The 21,290-nt window shown below is 37.1% G+C and overlaps 1 protein-coding gene across 21 annotated transcripts in view; it reads right to left on the bottom strand.

Annotated features, from left to right (window-relative positions):
• The window catches only part of CAMK2D (calcium/calmodulin dependent protein kinase II delta), a 1,797,486-nt gene that overhangs the window by 562,119 nt on the left and 1,214,077 nt on the right, over window positions 1-21,290 (bottom strand). For 10 of the 21 annotated variants that reach the window (XM_044061588.1, XM_044061591.1, XM_044061592.1 and 7 more), the window contains exon 6: window positions 19,641-19,713. The exons of the other annotated variants lie outside the window; for them this stretch is intronic. In XM_044061588.1, the coding sequence (XP_043917523.1) occupies window positions 19,641-19,713 (73 nt within the window). The remainder of the gene's footprint in view (window positions 1-19,640; window positions 19,714-21,290) is intronic. 21 annotated transcript variants of the gene reach the window in all.

The following is a 21,290-nucleotide window of genomic DNA, read 5'->3' on the forward strand; positions in this document are numbered from 1 at the left end:
TCTTGACCAAAAGATGTCATTGTATAGGCCAGTTAGTCTCCCTAGCTTCCTTGCTTCTGCATCCAGTAAATGAAAGAAAACCTGTTCTGCTTTGTGTCTCCTTGTTAACTGCTCAGTATTGGCTATAAACTGATTTCTTTCTACAATAACTGATCTGAGGGTGGGATTCAATAATAGATCAACATCTCTCCTACTTTGTCCCAGCTACCTATCCACACTTCCTCATTAAATTCTCCACACTTTACATCAAATCTGCTTAATGACTCCCACATGTTTACCCCAGATATAGACTGATTTAACTCCCTTTCAGCTCAACACAAAATAAAATTAAGGGAAAATATTCCCAAAAAAGAAGACCCAATAATACCCTAAAATACTAAAATCCTCCTAGGAAGAGACATTTAACCCAATCCTGGCCCCATTTATCACAACCAACATCAACACAATTCCTTTCTACACATTACTCTAATCCCACAATGGTCAACCACTCACCCCAGTAATCTAACTTTTGTTGCCATAAATATTAGAAGCATAAGTAATAAAACTACTGAACTTTTTGCCTAACACAAGCCTGATATTTTCACCACAACTGAAACTTGCCTTAAACCCAGCATAAACAACTCTGAAATTATACCTTCCTCCTAGCTATAAAATCATCCATTATGACCATACAAAGAGGAAAGGTGGTAGTACACCTTTAATATTTTCCAACTTCCATATTTCCCGTGCAACAAACCAATACATAATTCAATTTAGCAAAGCTTCTTAATTTCCTGAAAATAAATTTAAACAAATACTGTCCTTTATATCCCCATTGGTGACAATATAGCTACACTGGAAAATATCTTTGATTAGATATCCATAACAATTCCACAAGAAAAAATACTACTAGGTGATATCAATATCGGTTGGATATAACATCTAATTTCCCTACATCTAGAATGAACATATACAGTTTCACACAACTAATTAATAGCCCCACATATTATTGGAAGACATCAAATTCCTAATTAGACTGGATCCTACTATCGGACCAGAGCAAATTCACAGGTACATTGTCAGACTCTCTCAGTGACCATTTCCCACTCTCTACAACCAGACATCTCACACATCCACTTAAACATGTTAATAAAATAACACACAACCTATCCAAGTTTAACCCAAAAATATTCATTATTAACCTATCATCTGTTAACTGGAACATCCTAAAAATCCTTGTCTTAGATGATGATGTAAATTAATTTAATACAAATTTCCTACACATCTTTGGGCTCCCTAGAAGGAGATACTAAAAACAAATAATGCAATGTGGCTATCCAAAAAGAGCAGAATGCTTATTCAGGATAGAGGAAAAGCGTGGAAAGGATGGCAAGAATGTAATATACACAAGATCTCAAAAACTTCAGAATGTTCTACAACCATACTAAAAAGCAAATAAATGAAGAAAAAATATGCTGTAACAACATTCAAAACAATAGTAAACACAACCCTGAAAAACTCTAGTCAGCCATTAAAGAAATTGCACATCCCAGCCAAAAATTCAACCCTAAGCCCTCTGCCAATAACTCACCACTTAAAATTGCAATAGAACTCAACTCTTAGTTCATAGATAGTACAGCATTCCTGCCCAAGGATTCCTCAGCTTCTAATCCCAGCCTTGCCCAACAGCCATACAGCATCTCATCCACTTACAACTTCAACCATGTGCCTACATTCTAAATAAAACAACTCAAACTCTAATCATCTCCACTTCAGCTGATGACCTTCCAAGTGAGTACCTTAAAATAACTGTGAATAGCATGCCTCAATCCTTATAAATAGGTCAATCCAGGAATCCCACATTCCCTCACTCTGGAAAAAAATACACATTATCCCTTTAAATAAAGGAGGAAATTCCAAAGAAATAACTAACTTTAGACCTGTAGCAGTCTTTTCTCCCCTCTCCAAAATAGTTGAAAAATGTATTCAAAAACAATTGCTAAACCATTTCTTGCAGGAAGAACTCCTATTCCCCACACAACATGGCTTCCAGTCCCAGCTCCCACAGTAAAATCTTACCTGACGTCTAACCTTTATAGATACTGTCCATAAAACTAGACATAACCATAAACTAGTCCCCTCCTTATTTCTAGGCTTGCTTAAGCCTGAGACACAGTTTGTCTCAGCAAACATCTACTTCAAATGTCCTCACTAGGTCTATCTCAGCCCACCCCTCTATAGTTCAAAAACTATTTGTCCAATAAGTATCGCTCAGTAAATGTCACTCCACCCTCTCTCCATACCTCTCAGTCACCACTGGTGGACCACAAGGTTCTATTTTGGTGCATTCCTCTAACATTCTCACCAAAACCCACCACACATCCAGACAACAGTCCTCCCTAATAGATATAGGTATAGATTCTACACTCAATATGCACATGAGACAACCTGACACATCTCCAAAAAATAAATTACTTAGGAAGCTTTAACAGCTACTGGAAATGGATTTGTAACTCACAACTTACCCTCAACCACCCTCAAAAAAAAAAAAAACAATTTTCCCTACAAATCCCTCTCTCACAAAAACAAAATTTAAATTTCTCTCTCTTAATAATACAACTGAAGTCAATTCTCATATCAAGTTATTAGGGATGATGATCTTAAATTCAACCTGCATATACAAAACTGCATTAAAAATCAGCAAAAACTAGGAATGCTGTACATAACCAAAAATATTCTCACCAATACAACCAAAACTATACGTGCTACCTTCTATCCATATTACTTTATGGTGTTCCCACCCTTACTAACCTTCAGGAATCAGAAAAAGCAAACTATGAACAATGATACAATAGAGTGACTAAATTTTCAGCAAAAAATCCCTTTCAGAACGCACCACTTTACAGCACCAAAAAGCACAACTTGGTTAGAACTACCATATCAACTAACATACACACAACTTATTGCCACCTATAAAGTTATCCAGCATCCACCTGCTTGCTGGCACTAAAAACCATTTTACACAATGGTGTTCATGCTGGGTCAATATGAGTCAATGACCTGAAACTCCTTTCTGTCCACTAACCTATCAAATCTGCTGGGCATGGTCTTCACTCATACCATGTTGCTAAGGCCTGGGACACCTTACCTGTATCCATCAGGCCAATACCCTCCCTTCTGAAAGTCATCTTAACCAAATTCTGGCTCTGTTCTTCCTCAACTACAGGGTAACCTATATCCCTAAATATGAATAAGTACATATTAATATCTTACACCTCCTTAATCCCCATTTCAATCAATTTATCTCCCCGCCTCTCTATCTAAATACACCATAACCCTGTTTTACTCCCTCTTCATATTGCAATTCCTGTCCATATTATACTAACTTATCTTTAAATTTCTCTAGACTTGGCAAAATTTCTCTAAATATTAAGTCATTGTCATATAAGTTCCATCTATACTGAACCAGTGTTGTCCCACTATGTCTAATTAGGTATAATTATTTAAACTTTAGATGTGTCTATATTACTTTTGAAGACTGTAAAAGTATTGTTCTTAAAATGTTTTGTAATATTTTGGAGCTTTCCTAGACTTTCTTGATGATCAAATGTCCATAAATAAATAAATAAATAAAAAGAAAGGTATTACTCCCACCTAGTGTACATGACAATGGTTTTGAATGTGCATGCACATAATAATATTTGGCAAGTTGATTCCTTATGTAGTTGTTTGCTCTCATCTCCTTTTGAACCTATGTGACATTTTCCAAGACTTTTTACTTCAGTGAAAACACTCAAACCAAAACTAAACTGATTTTCAGAAACCTTACCCCCTTTTAACTTAGAACTAGCAAGGAAAACTACACACATTTTAAAAAAATACCCCTCCAGATAAGAGTAGCTGCCCCAAACTGTCAGCCATATCCATATGCATTACTTATTCTAAAACTAAGGTTTCTCATGCTACAGAGAATGTTACAGACTGCATTTCCACATACACTAATTGCTATATGTTCTTTCCTTATCTGTATCTCACTCCCAGATGTGAAAAACAGTTTGCATGTTTTAAATAAGCATTAGCTTTTAAATGCATTAAAGTAGTGAGGCTGCTGGGAAAGCAACTACTTGTATAATTTTTTCACTTCTCACAGTTTCAAACTTCATTTTGTTTTTCCCCTGAACTGCTTTCCAACAGACCTTTAAATATTAATGACAGTACCTTTCACATGCAATTCAGCAGACAGTGCACAGACCTCTTATGATTAATTGCTGAAACCTGCAGACTTCCAGTCTCCAGGTAAAAGCAGCTGGTCATAAAAAACTAGTGACTTTGCAGATAAATGAAAGAATCCTTGTATATATTGCCAAGTGCATACTGTTCAGCCTTCTCATAATTAATTGTGTGAACCTGTAGACTTTATTTCTCCCAATGAAAGGAAAGGAAAGAGATCACTGGAGACAAATACAACAATAATCATATGAGCATTGTATCTGACCCTTCCTTCCCCAAACATATGAATGAGTGATATCCAGCTTTCTTTTACATAGGAATTAATCACACAGCACCCTCTCGAGCAGACTACTACTCAACCTTGGTCTTCCATTTTCCTAAAATGTATCCTAAAGTAGTGAATAAGTTTTAACTAAAATAATATACCAATCACTGGTCCATAGTTAACATACCGCATCCTTCTTTCCTGACAGTGTCAGCTTCACTAATTTCTAAATCTCTTGTACATTTATAATCTTTACTTAAGGATTGGCATCCTCTTCCATCTTATTTTTTTTTTTTAAACTTTAATGAATTATTACTTGTGCTATAGCCAAATTTACATTCATATAAAATCAATCAAACTATAGTAACATAACAAATATTATACTTCACATATACTGCTATATATCATATAACCTAAGCAACATTATATAAATTATTCAATTCATGCCTTATTGTTTAAGTAAGAAAAATCTTTAGTACACCATCACTTACTAAACAGACAATCATACATTTACATAAATAAAACAAATCACACCAACACAATCCTAGTTGCAAGCATTTTACATCACAAACCATACTGACACACTCCCAGTTGCATCCATTATACATCACTTATAATCTACCCAATCTTTCTCACTCAAACATTACAGAGCTCATTTAAGTCCTGCCACCTTTTAAACCTCATTCCTCCCTTGTATAGACTGTTACCACAATTTCCATTTTTTCCTGTGTAGTTTACCCTTTTCTAAATATCTTAATTCCAGTTGTTTTATCTCTGTTACTATACACAGCTACTTCCAGTGTAGCTGGTTTACATTTTGATTTCCATTTTCTAGCAATTGTTTTTTGGCAGCCACCATTACTAGACACAGCAAGGCTTTTACCATGTCTAAGCAATTCTGATTCTGTATCATAGCTCATAAAAATCATCTCCCTTGTCAGACCAATCTGCCCATCCAGCATCTCCGACAGTGCATCCTGCAGGGAATCCTTAAAGTCCACCAACTCAACACACTCCCAGTAAATATGTTCCTAATTACTTCTTCCCCTTCACACCTCCAACATTTACTGTCTGCCCGAGGAAAAATTCTCTGGAGTCTACTTGGGGTATAAAATATCTATGCAAACATTTCCAGGCAAAAATCCTAAATCTTCTAGATTTTGTTGAATATTTCGGAGACATACATATATCCTCCTATTGTTTCTTAGTGAATTGCTTTTCAAATCTCTCTTCCCAATATAGTTATCATGTAATATTTTATATGCTCTATTAATTATTACTTTTTTAATGTCAGCTTCTGTTCTAGATTCTTTTAAAAACTCTACCAGTGCCAGTCTTTCGTTTAGGTCCTCTCTAATTCTTTCTCTTTGCCTGTACTCTGACATCAATCGCTGATAGAGAAGGCAATCTCTAACCTGCAGTCCAAATAATTATTGGCGTCTTCCCATTCTATCAACTTTCCCTCTCTCGTTACTTGCTCCCAATACATTGGTTCCTTTGCCAGTTTTCTCCAATATATTCCAGCCCCTTCTTGCCTATAGTCCATATCCTTAATTGCAGTCATCCCTATCGGCAGAATCTCATTTCTCCATTCCTGTGTTGGTTTAGTTCTTAGAATACTTTCTGCTACTTTATGGATATAATATTCTGCATGATTATTGTTATTCTCCTTAAAGGCCTGCATCCAAAATCCCAGTCCCTCCTTGTTTCTTGAGCTTCCTCCATTTCATCATCATCAGTTTCCACTTTGACTTATAGTTTTCTGCTTGTGCTATGTACAGGAGTCTTAACTGTGTAGCTCTGAAATACCCCTTCAAACTGGGTAATCCCAATCCTCCCTGGTCTCCTGGAAGAATCAGCTTATCCCACTTGACCCTTGCCATCTTCCCCTCCCAGATAAAGTCCTTCACCTCTTTATTAATTGCTATCCACAATTTCTCTGGTTGACAAAAATATGCCTAACCTGTAAATAAGGCAAAAAGAGACAAAAAATGTTTTAACTGCTTGCATCTTACTATCCACATCTAGTTCTGCTTCAAAACATCGAATTCTCATAACATCGAAACTCGAAACACTGAGACCATAACATCGAAAACCCCAAAAAACTGAAAACTCACAACATTGAAAACTCAGAATACTAAAACTTTGCATCACAACATCGGAAACTACAAAGCACATGTAAACAACACCCACTTGTAGTTATTGGCCGTTTGGGCAATCTCTTCCATCTCTCTCAACTTTCTGATTTGAAAGCCTGCATTTGCACTTGTTTCTGTCCTGTAACTCGTCTAGTGCAGATACAGATTCTTAGCTTTAGCACTTAAATTTGCTTGTTCATGCTCAGCACTTGTTCAGAACTTGTAAGCACTAAATAAGCTACTAATTACTATAGCACTCTATCTTCCTCATTACCTAGAGGAAAACAGTTTTTGTACTTACTTTTCTCACTTGCTTAGAGAAAAACAGCTCTTGTACTCACTTTCCTCACTTATCTAGAGGAAAATATTTTTTTTATTCAGGCATGTCCAAGGGCCAGCTCCCAGTGTTCTCTCCTGTATATCTGATGAATCTGGGCATCTTGAGGCAATGTAGAAATTGCCTCATGTACACTGACAACCCTCTCCTCCTACCACCCAACACTACAACCTGTGAGAGATGCACTTATCTAGCCAAACTGGAGGTAAATCTCTCTCTAACCAAGACTGAACTTGACAGTCATGAGGAGAAGGTAAACATTTGCACCACACCATACTCAACACATAGTCTCACTAAATCTACACCACCAAAATCCACACACAGTAACACAAAAACATTTGCAGAGGCTCTCAATAATAATCTGTCTAAGCAACAGAGACCTCCAAAGCAGAAACACAAGCAACCTCCATCCCCCAACACAATCCAAATGATACATAGCCCACAGACTCAGTGTGCCACTCAACCACAGCCAATAAGGCAAAACAACATACCCAACACACTAGTCATAGGTTACTCTATGGTCAGGCACACTGATGTCCCACTCACCAGGCTAGACAAGGAGAAGGTTACTGTCAGCTGCCTGTCGGTGCAGCCACATAACCCATACACTCAGGTCACTCCACACCAAGTACAAATATGACTCTGTCATTGTCCATGTTGGTGTGAATGACCTGAGATGTACCTCCCTGGACTACATGAAAAGAGACATGGAAGAGCTCTCCGATCTTGTAGCCCAGGCAGGTATGACCCTAGCCCTGAGTAGCATTCAGCCATCACCCAGAATGATACCGCAGTACAAGGACAAAATGATTGACTTCAACAATTGTTTAAGCTTCTGGTGTCATTCTAAGGGGATCCAGTATCTGTCTGCTTGGAATGACATGGTTGACAGACCACTATGCTTTGCCACAGATGGCCTGCACCTGACACCTCTGGGATTCCAGATACTGGCTAAGGCTCTTGCTGCCCCTATAGTGCCTTTTTTAGGCAGGGTTCAAATAACAAATTCACCACCATAACAGGAACAGGCAAACAAAAACTGAAGGTAATGCTACTCAATGCTAGAAGTCTAAATCTCAAAATGCTCTCATTCGAGGCACTCCTTAAAATGGAGAACATCGATATATGTGCAGTGACTGAGACCTGGTTCAAGGCTCCAGAGAGCACCCCTGCACTACCATGCTATAACTCATACCACACCTTTTGGCCATATATGTAACCTGCACCGAAACACCAAAGGTGGAGGCATGTCCATATTCATTAAGGATATCCAGGCTAGCTGCTCAGCATAATGCATCCGAGGTTATCCAAGTGCAACTAACTCTGGGCAAAACTGCAGTCCAAGTGTAGCTTGCTACAGATCCCCCACCATGCCCCAGGATTCCCACTTCTCTTTTCTTGATGTACTGGAAAATATTAGGGTTCAACCAAACACCCTAATAATGGGCGACTTCAACTACCCCACCATTAACTGGGAAAACTACTCGTGTACCAACTCCTTAGCTCAACGCTTTCTGGATTCATAAACTCCAATGACATAGATCAACTTATCCACACACCCCCACCAGGGGCAACAATATCCTAGACCTAGTCATTACCAACATGAGTGACCGGTGTTCCACACCTGAAGTCAACTCCTCGTTGGTCCGATCCGACTATAAGCTTATCACCCTTGATATCCAGATCCCGCCCCCACCCCCCATTAAGGAAACCACGGTAAAAAATTTCTCCAAAGCCAACTTCATGCTTCTTAAGACAGAAGTGCTGAACTTCATGACACCCATGCAGATGGACAATACAGTTATGACTACTGAATCCTACACAATTGCACTTTATAAGCACTTACATGAGTGCATGGATCGTGTTATCCCAAACAGAACCAAGACGCTATCCTCCAAAAAAAGGAAGCCAATCTGGTGGTCCCCTGCCATAAACAAACTGTACAACAGAAGGAAGAAACTCTTGCAAAAGAGAGTAAAATCCCACGAGTGGAGGAGCTCCCTGGTCAGCCTCAGTAAAAAGCTGCGATCCCTAATAAAATTCTCCAAAGCTAGTTACGAAAACAAAATCACTACTGATTCTAAAGACAACCACAAAGCATTCTATAGCTATGTCAAGAATCTCAATGGCAACACTCAGATCTGCTCTGAGTTACAGCACAATGGCACTAAATATACAGACCAAACCAAGTAAAACTGAAGCAGCAAAAACACGGACAGCACACAATGAGAGAATTAAAAAGCACGATTTAATCCACAATCCAGACAGATAAACGTAAGCGCTTTCGGCAGGTTCAAATAACCCGCCTTCATCAGACAACCACGAGTTCCAGACCATTTATTAAATACATTCATGTTAAAATTCATTAACCTATCGTAATAGAGTGCATTCTTCAATTTAATGAAACCATGACAACCTTAAAGAACTTAAAACTGATACTCCAGATGCCTTGTTATATTGCTGACTTAAAAAGTCAAGATAGGTTCTTTTAAAACACTTACAGAATGTTATGAACTTGAAGCCTTATCCTCATATAAATACAAATACAAGCAATAGTTATGTTTATTAGTGCTTCGTATTTGCTTACTATTGATATTTTTATATGACACCTGTTGGAAAATTTTGCTATTGTTAAAGCTATATACAAGAAGCGCTCCCAAAACTGGTTTTGAACATGAATTTTGGGAATCATATCCAAGACTTATTTTAAAGCTCCTGTATACAGTTAAAGCCTGTAACTATGACCACATTTTATATTAACAAAATTAACCAAAGAAAGGTTTATTATACCATTGATGAATTTAAACATTCATGTCTATTCTATAACGATATTGTTGACTAGAATCCTCCGCTCCAGTGGTAATAAATTAAATTAAAGCAGAGAAACTAGTAGAACCAATATAATGCTCACTTACAAATGGAATAACATGAACAAAACCATAAAAATATAACAATATAACCATAAAAATGTGCCTTATAAAAAATTTTTTGGTCACTGACAACTGATTATTGCAGAAATAATAATGATTACGTCTTATGGTGACAAATGCCATTTGATTTAATTAACCCTATACGGGGATATGATGATAGTTAATAAAAATACTTATAACCAATATGACAATAATTAATGTGATTATTTACCTATTAAGAGAGAGCCATTTTAGTACACATTTGATAGAAAGGCTTTCATTAATGCCAGGGAAGACATGGGCCCTAGTCCTAATTTGCCAAAGCAGTTCGTCAATCTCTAACAGAATCTGCCATGGTCCTCCCCTTAATCATCATTATTATTTCTGCAATAATCAGTTGTCAGTGACCAAAAAAAAATTTTTTATAAGGCACATTTTTATGGTTATATTGTTATATTTTTATGGTTTTGTTCATGTTATTCCATTTGTAAGTGAGCATTATATTTGTTCTACTAGTTTCTCTGCTTTAATTTAATTTATTACCACTGGAGCGGAGGATTCTAGTCAACAATATCGTTATAGAATAGTCATGAATGTTTAAATTCATCAATGGTACAATAAACCTTTCTTTGGTTAATTTTGTTAATATAAAATGCGGTCATAGTTACAGGCTTTAACTGTATACAGGAGCTTTAAAATAAGTCTTGGATATGATTCCCAAAATTCATGTTCAAAACCAGTTTTGGGAGCGCTTCTTGTATATAGCTTTAACAATAGCAAAATTTTCCAACAGGTGTCATATAAAAATATCAATAGTATGCAAATACGAAGCACTAATAAACATAACTATTGCTTGTATTTGTATTTATATGAGGATAAGGCTTCAAGTTCATAACATTCTGTAAGTGTTTTAAAAGAACCTATCTTGACTTTTAAGTCAGCAATATAACAAGGCATCTGGAGTATCAGTTTTAAGTTCTTTAAGGTTGTCATGGTTTCATTAAATTGAAGAATGCACTCTATTACGATAGGTTAATGAATTTTAACATGAATGTATTTAATAAATGGTCTGGAACTCGTGGTTGTCTGATGAAGGCGGGTTATTTGAACCTGCCGAAAGCGCTTACGTTTATCTGTCTGGATTGTGGATTAAATCGTGCTTTTTAATTCTCTCATTGTGTGCTGTCCGTGTTTTTGCTGCTTCACTAAATATACAGACCCAACTGATATTGCCAACATCCTGGCAGATGGGTTCAGTGCTAACTTTACCCCCCTCTCACCCCCTAAAGAGCCCATCTCTATACCGGAAGAATGCAAAGTTCCTGTAATCACGGCTGCACAGGTAAAAACCACACTCTCCAAAGCCAAGAACACAGCATCCATGGGACCAGACAATATCCCAGGCTGCGTTCTACATGAACTACAGAACGAACTGGCACCCCACCTAAGTACCATGTTCAATCATAGCCTCACCTCAGGCTTTGTGCCTGCTGAATGGCGCACAGCAACGGTTATCCCACACCACAAGGGGAAAGCCACCATGGACCCCGGGAACTACCGCTCCATTAGCCTGACGAGCCTGGTCTGCAAGGCCATGGAATGTATCATCGTGGAACTTATAAACAAAGACATTGGTAATCTCCAAACTTTGGATCCCATCCAGTTTGGGTTTGTAAAAGGCAGATCATGTCTCCTAAACCTGACAGACTTCTTTGAAACAGTCACCAAAGCCGTAGACAAGGATAAGGTGGTTCACACAGCCTATCTAGATCTTGCCAAGGCTTTCAACACCATCCCCCACTCTAGAATTATAGATAAACTTACAAAACTCGGTATAAATCCCTAGGTCACAGGATGGGTTGCCAACTGGCTCATTGACAGAACCCACACTGTGAAAGTACCAGACTTCAAATCCGACTTCAGACCAGTGACAAGTGGAGTTCCACAGGGTTCATTCCTGGGTCCTCTCTTGTTTATCTACTTCTTTGAAGTACAGGCTAACACAGAAGGTCTTTGGCTAACGAAGTTCACAGATGACTGCAAACTAGGAGCCATAATCGAAACTCCTAACGATGTGGACATCCTACAAAAGGGCCTCACTGAGACAGATGCCTGGTGTCAAAGCCATGGCCTCAAGCTCAATGCCAAAAAGTGCATTGTCATCCCCTTTGGTAAAAACTCTGTACCCATGAACTACAACATAGGGGGTAGTATACTTAACACCGAAAGTGAGATAAGAGACCTTGGGACACAGGTGGACAGTAGTCTCTCCTTTGATAATCACATTGCCACAGTAGTCTGGAAATCCTTCTACATGGCACACCTAATCACAAAAGGTTTCTCATCCAGAAAAAAAAGAGGTCATTGTTCCCGTCTACTCATCACTCATTAGACCCATTATAGAGTACAACGCCCCTTCTGGTATGTACCTCACAAGACATCTACAACAACTGGAAAGGCAGCAGAAATACCTCATAAAGAGGATTACCGGCCTCAAAAAGATGCCCTACGCAGACCGTCTAAAAAAACTCCAGCTTTACTCTGTTGCATATCGCCTACTCAGAGGTGATCTCTGCCTAACATACAAAGCTATGTCAAACTCAGAGCTGTTGGACATGCTCCACTTAAAGAAATCCTAATCCCTCCAAGCTACACGCTCTAGGGACCTAAACCTTGTCACCACAATAAACAGAACATGCTGGAGGGATAGATTCCTGTCCCAGAGACTTCCCATACTCTGGAATAAACTACCTATCTATATCAATCAAAGCTCCTCATTAGCACTCTTCAAGAAAAATCTTGATGACTGGATGGGAAATAGGAAATTCACCCCGGGGATCACCTCTGTGGCTCTGCTCAACAGTGGCACAGGAAAATAATTTTCTTGGGTGAAAAGCCAGGGTACCTTTTTGGCTGGGTTTGTATAGGCCCCAGGGCCGATAGCCTAGTACCTACCTATGAACCATGCCAGTGTCTCATTTTTCTTTCATTACCCTATGTTTTTATTTTAGCTATTACTGGCACATGATCTGTAATAGTTACTGGGTGAGTATCAAAGACATTCAATTAAATACACATGTTCCTATGAAATGTAAAATTATGTCTAGCCTAGCCCAGTGTTTATATCTTGGGGAATAATATCTTAATTCACTCTGAACTTCTATTACTGAATTCACATCTCCTATACCAACTACCAACTATTTTCATAAATTTCTTCAAAGATATACCCTCCTTTCTTATATTTTCCCTTCTTGGCCCCCAAACACATCTTCACTACTGCAAATCAAATTTCAGTCCCCACCTATAAGTAATATTCTTTGCTAAAAACTGATTATTTTCCTCAGAATTTTCTTCAACTCCATTACAGCACTTTTAGGTGGAATGCAAATACATACCAGTGTAATCATCCTCCCTTGCCAGTAGCCCCTTAGCACTACAAATAGTTCCAGCTTTTGTGTTACCTGCATACACTGGCATGTTGAACGTGTATACAATTGTTTCTCGTCATACCCATTTGAGCCTATGTCACATCTTATAAAACTTTTCGTTTTATTGAAAGCACTCAAACAAAAAACAACACACCTCAGTACCCCCCAAAACTTATTAACTTAATACTAACACACAAAACAATGTACACCTTCAAATATTTAAGTTTTACCTTCCTGATAGGAACAAAAATTCCAAACTGACAGCCACACTCGCAAACTTGAGTTAACCTAAAAAAAAGGTTACCCATGCTAAGACGCATGGTGCAGCCTGTGGTTTTACTAAGTGCTTATCTTATCTTTATAGCTCTCCCAGCTGGGAAAATCCCTGAATGTTTTCAGAGAACATCATTTACCCTTGGGAAAATCCCTGAATGCCTTCAGAGAACATTATCTCCTAGACAATTACTCTTTTCTTTTTTTTTCCCCTCAGCCAATCACTCTCAACCAGACTGCAGCCAGCTTCTCTTTATCAGATTGTCTCCATGGAGACATGAAAACCAGGTAGCCCGTTTATCTTTATCTGATGGTTTCAATGGAAGCATGAAGACCAGCTGTAGAATTGTTACTGAGCATGCATGTATTTGCTAGAAAAAAAGCCTCATAATATTAAATGCTCTTTTTCATTTACTTACTCTCTCTTAAAACGTGTTACTAAATCAATCTAAGGTCTTTAATCCAGTCATTTCCCATGCAAGAATAAAAAAAAAAAACACAATAATGTTTTTCTTTTATCATGCTTTTTAACCAGGATTTTTGTTTACACTGCAGTACCTACATTTCTTAAAACTGAAAAAGAAAAAGAGAGAAGGAAGAAAGGAAAAAAAAAAAGAACAGCAGCACCTGTGTACAATCCCCATTATACTTAAAAATAACTGAAAACATTTACTTTATAGCATGTAAAGAAAACCACATGACACAAAATTAGTACTATTTAAGAAAAAAAATACTTACAGTTAACTTCCCTCTCCTCTTCCCCTCCTCAAAGCACTTTCCTAAACATTAATGACATAAAGTAGGGCATATGCTTTAGAGTCCCCTACAAGTCCAACAAATTCTGAAAAAAGTCCAATATTTTCAGATTTTCTTTTTCTGCCATATTTCACAAATATAATTAATGCATTATAATCCCATATTAAGTTACTAGTTGTATTACTGTTCATCTCCACATCCTGTCTCTGCTTCATTTCCAACGTACTCTCAATTCTTCTAATAACCCCTCCTGCTCCCTTCCTTCTCTCCAATATTTTCTGTTGAAAGATTTGAAAAGGTTTCACAAGTACAGTCCCACTGTCATCTTTATTACCAGAAGAGGAAAAGCAGAACCTCCTTCTGTTCCATAACTTACTTTTTGTTGGACAAACTTTTGTATCTCCTCTTTAGCATGTACTTCATCAAAAAATATTTTGTCCCTCCAGGGAAGAATACCTTAAAGATAGCTGGGTAAAGCAATTTGAATTTCACACCTGCATCTTGACATTCCTTTTACAGTATAATACTTTTGCTCCTCTTCTGTCTAGTGTACAATGAATAATCATTTTCCACAAATACTCCGCTGACTTTTACGTTTAATACTTTCTTCTTCTGAGGCAGTTTTTTCAGAATCAACTCCTTCTGCTGGTAGGATTGCATCTTTACTATCATAGGTCTATGGTGTTTTCTTACAGCCAGGTTTGGAGCATACACATGATGTGTCCTTTCAACTAACAACTTTTGCTGTGAAATACCAGTCCAGTTTTTTTTTTTTTTTTTTTTGTCCTTTTATAAAACTAATGCACTCTGTTCCTTCCAGCTTTTCTGGTATAGCTGAAAATCTCAGGTTTTCCCCAAGTGCTCTGTCCTCTGTCCTCTAATTCTACTATTTTTTGAAACATCCCTTCTTTAGCATTCTCATATTCAGGCAGATTTTTCTTCATTTCGACCTCCGATTTTTGCAGCTTTATCATCTCATCTGAATATCTGTTTAAAGTTTCTTCCATTTTTTTTCCAGCCTTCTGTTGTTCATGTTGACATACTCCAGCAGTGTTTTGTTTATTTTAACCAGGTCTGTATGCAGTTGTCTTATATCTTCCTATAGGTTATTGGAATAATGTCTGAAGGTTGCACTTCTTTTTGTTGAACAGCTGCAAAATGTTCTCCAGTCAGTGTTTCTTTCTCACTTTTTGTAGCTGATTTTTTACCAGGTCTTCTGTATTTCTTAACTCCTGGCATCCAGGCAGTGCACTTACTAGACAGTTACTGAAATTTACCCATAAACACAAGTTTACTGGCTTTCTCTGTTGAGTTTCTGTTTTCACACTGGGATGTGCAGCTGTCTTGGAAGTCCTTGGCACCCCCTTTCATCTGATAAAAAATTCTATTATTGTTAATTTAATCCCAAGAGTGTCACAGGACTTTTGATGCGTTTCTAACCCATGGCCCTTTGGTGAGACTTTTGGGAAATAAAATCACTTAAAATCAAGTCCTTCAGCAAATCAATAAATGTGGACTACTTCTACACTCCCACCATGGCTTATGAATATGTGTTCAACAACTTTACAATGATTTATGGTGTGACTAAGCACATCCCAACTCATATAGGAATGTATTTAAATTAAACATGCATCTGAATATGTAAACTATCAGATCTTTATATATAAACATGGAATGGTTGGATTTGGCAAGGAAGCATTATTCTGGTTACAAAGCTACGTAATATAAGCATAAATTTGGTAATTTCAGGAACAGCTACTATGGTCAAAAGAACCTTTCAAACAATTGTCCTATGAGATCAAATTTTTAGCCCCACCATTTTCACTGTTTATTAGTAACTTATTAAAGATCCGATTCTGTAGCAGCCTTTATTCCACCATACATGCCACTAAGTGGGTTCTTACTAAACCAGGTGAAACTACAAAGTTATTCCAAGAAAGACTTCAGAAGGAATTCTTTACGCTCTGATGATGGTTGAATTTAAATAACTTTCTCCCAACACTGAACAAACCACTTGTATGCTATATGGAATAGCTAAAAGACTTAAATTCCCCTTACTACAAATTACTACAAATTGTAACATCCTCTAATACTCATATCATGCGGCACCAATTACCTACATAGCCTGGGGTCTAGTTAGACATGACCTATCTGCTTACATACAACATTTAGACTAGTATCAATGAGATATAATGCATTTTAAACAGCAGACATCATCCAAGGTCACAACAAAAGCTCAAATGATCACTCCCCATTATCCCCAAACTTGAACATCTGCTCACATTCAATGCACTAAACTCAAAACATAACTCCATTCTTTGAATCATTATTAACAAGTTCTTAAATTCTCACTCTCCAATAAACACCACTGTCTTCCATGCAAAAAACTTAATAATTAAAAGTAACTGCTTGAGAAACACTGCTCCTTGATTCTCTTACATTCAGACTGCTTCATATGGATTATTTTTATATTTGCTAGAATGACAGAAGTCAAGCCTTTTTATTACTATCTTAGTAGTGCTCAATTAATCTTATCCTTTGTAAGAGCTTCCTTTAGCCTAACAACTGAAAGGGTGTCTTCAGAAATACACAAGTTTCCAGAAAACTACTTTTATAACAGATAAGGTATGAACATTTTCCTAGCTTTCATACCAAGAACTTACAGTACCCTTCACCTACCATCAGTGCTTCTGCATCAGAAAAATGGGAAAAATATGCTATGACAATTATTACTGCCATCTCAGGTACTTCCTTCAGCTCTGATAAATAATGGTGCACAGCTGCATGCAGTACCCTCACTGCTTACTGCAATAAAGTATTAAGCAGTATCGTCACTGCTGACGTGCTAGTTGGACATTTTATTTATTCACTTCTTTATAAAAAAATATATTTAATTAGTTCTTCCGTATGCATTATTTGTGAGTGTTCTACTAATTCTAATAATATTCTATGTTTTGTGTGACATTATACCTTATTGTATTCTGTATGTCTCCAGTGCTTCAGCTGTCCCCCCCCCCCCATGTAATTCACACTTAGAAGTCTAACTATATCCTACTGTATTTGAAATTGCAGATTCACTACTTCAAGCTAGCTATGTAATCACTGCATATTTTTCACAGAATGCTTATGCGAACAAATGCATTATGACTTAAGGTGTACTGTATCAATCCAGCTACATGGCTAATAAATACACAAAGTTTAGTTTTACCCTGTTGTTGCTACATCCTTGATCACATCCAACCATTCTCATACTTGTGGACACAATTTAAGATTGTGTCATAGTCCTGACCATACACCACAGTACTGTCAATTCTCTCAGCTCTTTTGTGTCCCACTCTGAATATGCAAGTCTTAGCATGGTATCAAATACTGATATTCATTAATAAGGGTGAATAAGTCCAAGACTCCAGCAAGCCATTACAATGTCATAAGAAAAACATAATGGGTATCCATTAGCTCAAATAGTTTCAGCACTGGAATTAATGCCAACCCAACTAACCTAGCCTCACGATGTGGAGACTGACCTACTGGGAAAATGGCACTACTTGAGTAAGTCAAGCATTGTAAAGGTATTTAAAGAGCCGTGGTTCAGAATTAACCTAAACATGAAAACACTGGCATGATCTTCAACAGGACAGCCTACAGACCAAAATCCACAACCAGAGAGTCTGGAAACTGATACGGCAAACAAAGAAAACAGCTAAAAGTATGAGAATCTGAACAAGTGAATTTCTTTGGCAGTAAGAACTCCTTGGAAGAATCCATATGAATTTACAGTCAATTATAAACAGACACCTAGTGACAGGGGCAACAAGTTCTAATGTAGAACCAGTCGCTTATGAATGCAAGTGAACTGTGACAGTACCATAAGCTAAAGCAAGGAACAGAATATGGAAGGATTGATTCAGGAGATTTGGAATGACAAGTGGTTAGGGCCATTATGAGAAAACCCAGACTTGGATCCACTCTACTCCTCAGTGCCTTAGCAAACCCAGTGCAGGAAAATTAAATGTGAATGATGACATGATTGTGCAACCACCAGCAGAATAAACCCTTCTGTTGCAAGTATTATGCAAGGAAATATTGCAAAGACCCCCAACCATTTTAGAGCTTTGCTCTCCTGCATTCAAAGATGACAACAACTACAGCTTCAATTTTTCATCTTGTAATACACCAGAATATCATAGTCACATACAGCAAGTAAATCAAATATGTATCGCAGCTGGTCAAAATATGTCAATAAACTTACTGATCAAGTTAGCCATTAAGGTAAATATGGCAAAGCCATTATCTGTGCAAAGCTTAAAAACGCAATGGTTTCCTGCTCCTTCACTCATTATGGGATCCACAAACCATGAGAATTGCCTTTAGGCACCTCAGTTGATTGGGAAGGCAATGCTTTGAGACACAACAGCTGACTTAGATGGTAATCAATAACCAAATGCCATATATATGTGATCTGAAGAAGCGCAGTAGCTCGAAAGCGCTTATCTGGAATAAATTTTATTTTAACTGCCGTGGTAGATATCAGTGGGTTTTTCTGTTTTCTGGACTTTGTTTTTTACCACTGTCAACCTTTGATACTCCTTGCAGCTGTCTTGGATATATTTGTTTCTTAGATCTGGTCATTAAAATTCCAAGAGCTAAAAAGTACAGTCAGTCTGCAGTAACAGAGCCCAAGTAGAAGACTAGAAAACAAGCGGAATGCAATGCAGAATGAACAATAAAGTAATCCCAAATCTTTTAGCAGGAGGAACAACTTGGCTAAAGAAAAAACAGTTACATAGCCTAACAGGAGTTAATTCACCTTCTTTCTTGAGGCACTTAACATGCTTAGCAAAATTTGGCATGCACAACTGAATGCAGGCAGTTCAGAACTTAATACATACAGTACTTTGATTTTAATGTCTTTTACACATAAAGCTAGCTGCATTCCAGTGGAGTAATGTGTGACCAGTTGTTATGCTACTGCAACCCAACGTCTCAGAACAGAAGTGGTGTTTCATCTACAGGTTAATGTACATCATGTTCACTGGAATATACTGCTCACATGCATTTTATGGATGACATTTCTTAGAGTTTGCTTTATTATCTTTATATGACCAAAGATTCTGACTGAGTTTCAAATACAGCATAACATTAGTTTATTAAATTGTTTATTTTTATGTCATGATGTATATTATACCTGTTAACTAGCAAAGTCATAAAAGGTCACATGCAATTTTCAGTTAGGCAAGGGACCCTTATGATTCATTTCTTCCCCATCCACTACCAGACTATTTCTCTGTTATATTATTATTATTATTACAGCCTACAGATACTGACCTTTAGGTCTCTGTGAACTATGCCATTTGTGTGACAATGATTTACACTTTCTAGAATCTGCTGTATACAATGACTGTAAAGAAACAAGGGCAGAATGGAAGGGAAACATTTTAAAGGCACTTATCACAGTCAATACAACAACAAAAAATAAAAACAAAAATCACATTATTGCACAAAAAACTGCCAACATTAGCTGCAACTGGAATAAATCAAAACAAATGTTATAAATCTCATAATTAGCCAAAAAAATAGCATGCAAAAATAAAATGATTTGGGGTGCTGACAGCATGCCATAAACTCACATCTAAGAATATGATTACAGAGAACATTACTGTGCAAAGCAATGTATGACAGTGATAAATTCTGAACATAAAGCACATCTATTCTACCTGCTATAACCTGACTTGGGTTATATATCTCTTTTTTTCTTACCTGAGCTTGTTTTAAACATTTTTGTTTGTTGAATTTTAAACAATCAAAGAAGAATTCCCTTTCATGGACTCCAGTAATTTTTAAAATAATTGTATATTTTTGGACCTTTGGCTAAATTTTCCACAATGCCCACTTCTCTGGCCTCCCATCCTCCCACTCACATGGTTTGAGCCTATCCCTAGCTATTGCAGTAGCTGATCCAATGCAGAAGGTGAGTCTATCTCTTATGTGATGGAACAGTGATGACAAGACAGAGCTAAGTTCTATAGGCCTTGTCTTCTGAACTTAGTTTCTGATTAATATATGAAACTATAGGGTGAATATGCCACCATTAGTCTGGGACCAAAAAAATAGTCCTTTAATTACCTTAGGTGTATTAAATCATTTATTTTTGGCTCACATGCACACATTTAATACACTATATTTTCTGTACTCAACATCTACAGCTACAAGCACAATATTCTACCATTCTTGGTCTTGGTTCTGTGTATCAGCAGTTGTTTTAAATATATTTAAAAAAATACATATTTACAAATAAATAAATATTAAATTAAATAAATATATTTAAAAGGTCCCTGACCTTTTCCTCCCATGCTGATCACTGATCCCCCTATGTGGCATTTGCATAAGAATATCTCCTACTAGACTTCGGCATACATCTTTCCATTGTGACTTAAAAATAAATACAAAACATGTATTTCTGTGTATGCTGCATATCACTAGTCATTCAGAAGTACGATCTAGCCAAACTAGTTTTATTCATAAGCTGCTTTCTTCGATCTTCTTAATGCATCTTGTTCAAGAAATAATATGATCTAGACAAGGTATAAAAATCTCTCTGGTATATACTTTTAATGCTTGCATCTTGTATTATGCTTTTAGAGATGCTGTTTACCAAGTTAAGGGCAAGTATTTGTCTTTCTACAAACTGTAACATTTTCAAGTACATCGTGTGCTTATCATGTAGAGTGACCCAATAACAATACCATTAAATGTAGAATGCTTAGAATAAAAATCAAAATATATTTAGGGTGAGGAAAAGGTGTGGGTTTTCACAATCCTGTTCTGTAACAATTATGTATGGGATTCACAAATCTTTAGAGTATTTGTTGCTGTCTTTAATGCAATATCTTACTTTAGATCTACAGCATTCTTTACATAACTCTGACATGTTTCCAGTCCAATGATGTTATAATGTCGCTCAATAAATTAATGATG

The sequence above is a fragment of the Protopterus annectens genome, chromosome 2.part0 (assembly GCF_019279795.1).
Source record: "Protopterus annectens isolate FY-2018-M chromosome 2.part0, PAN1.0, whole genome shotgun sequence".
Lineage (NCBI taxonomy): Eukaryota > Metazoa > Chordata > Ceratodontiformes > Protopteridae > Protopterus > Protopterus annectens.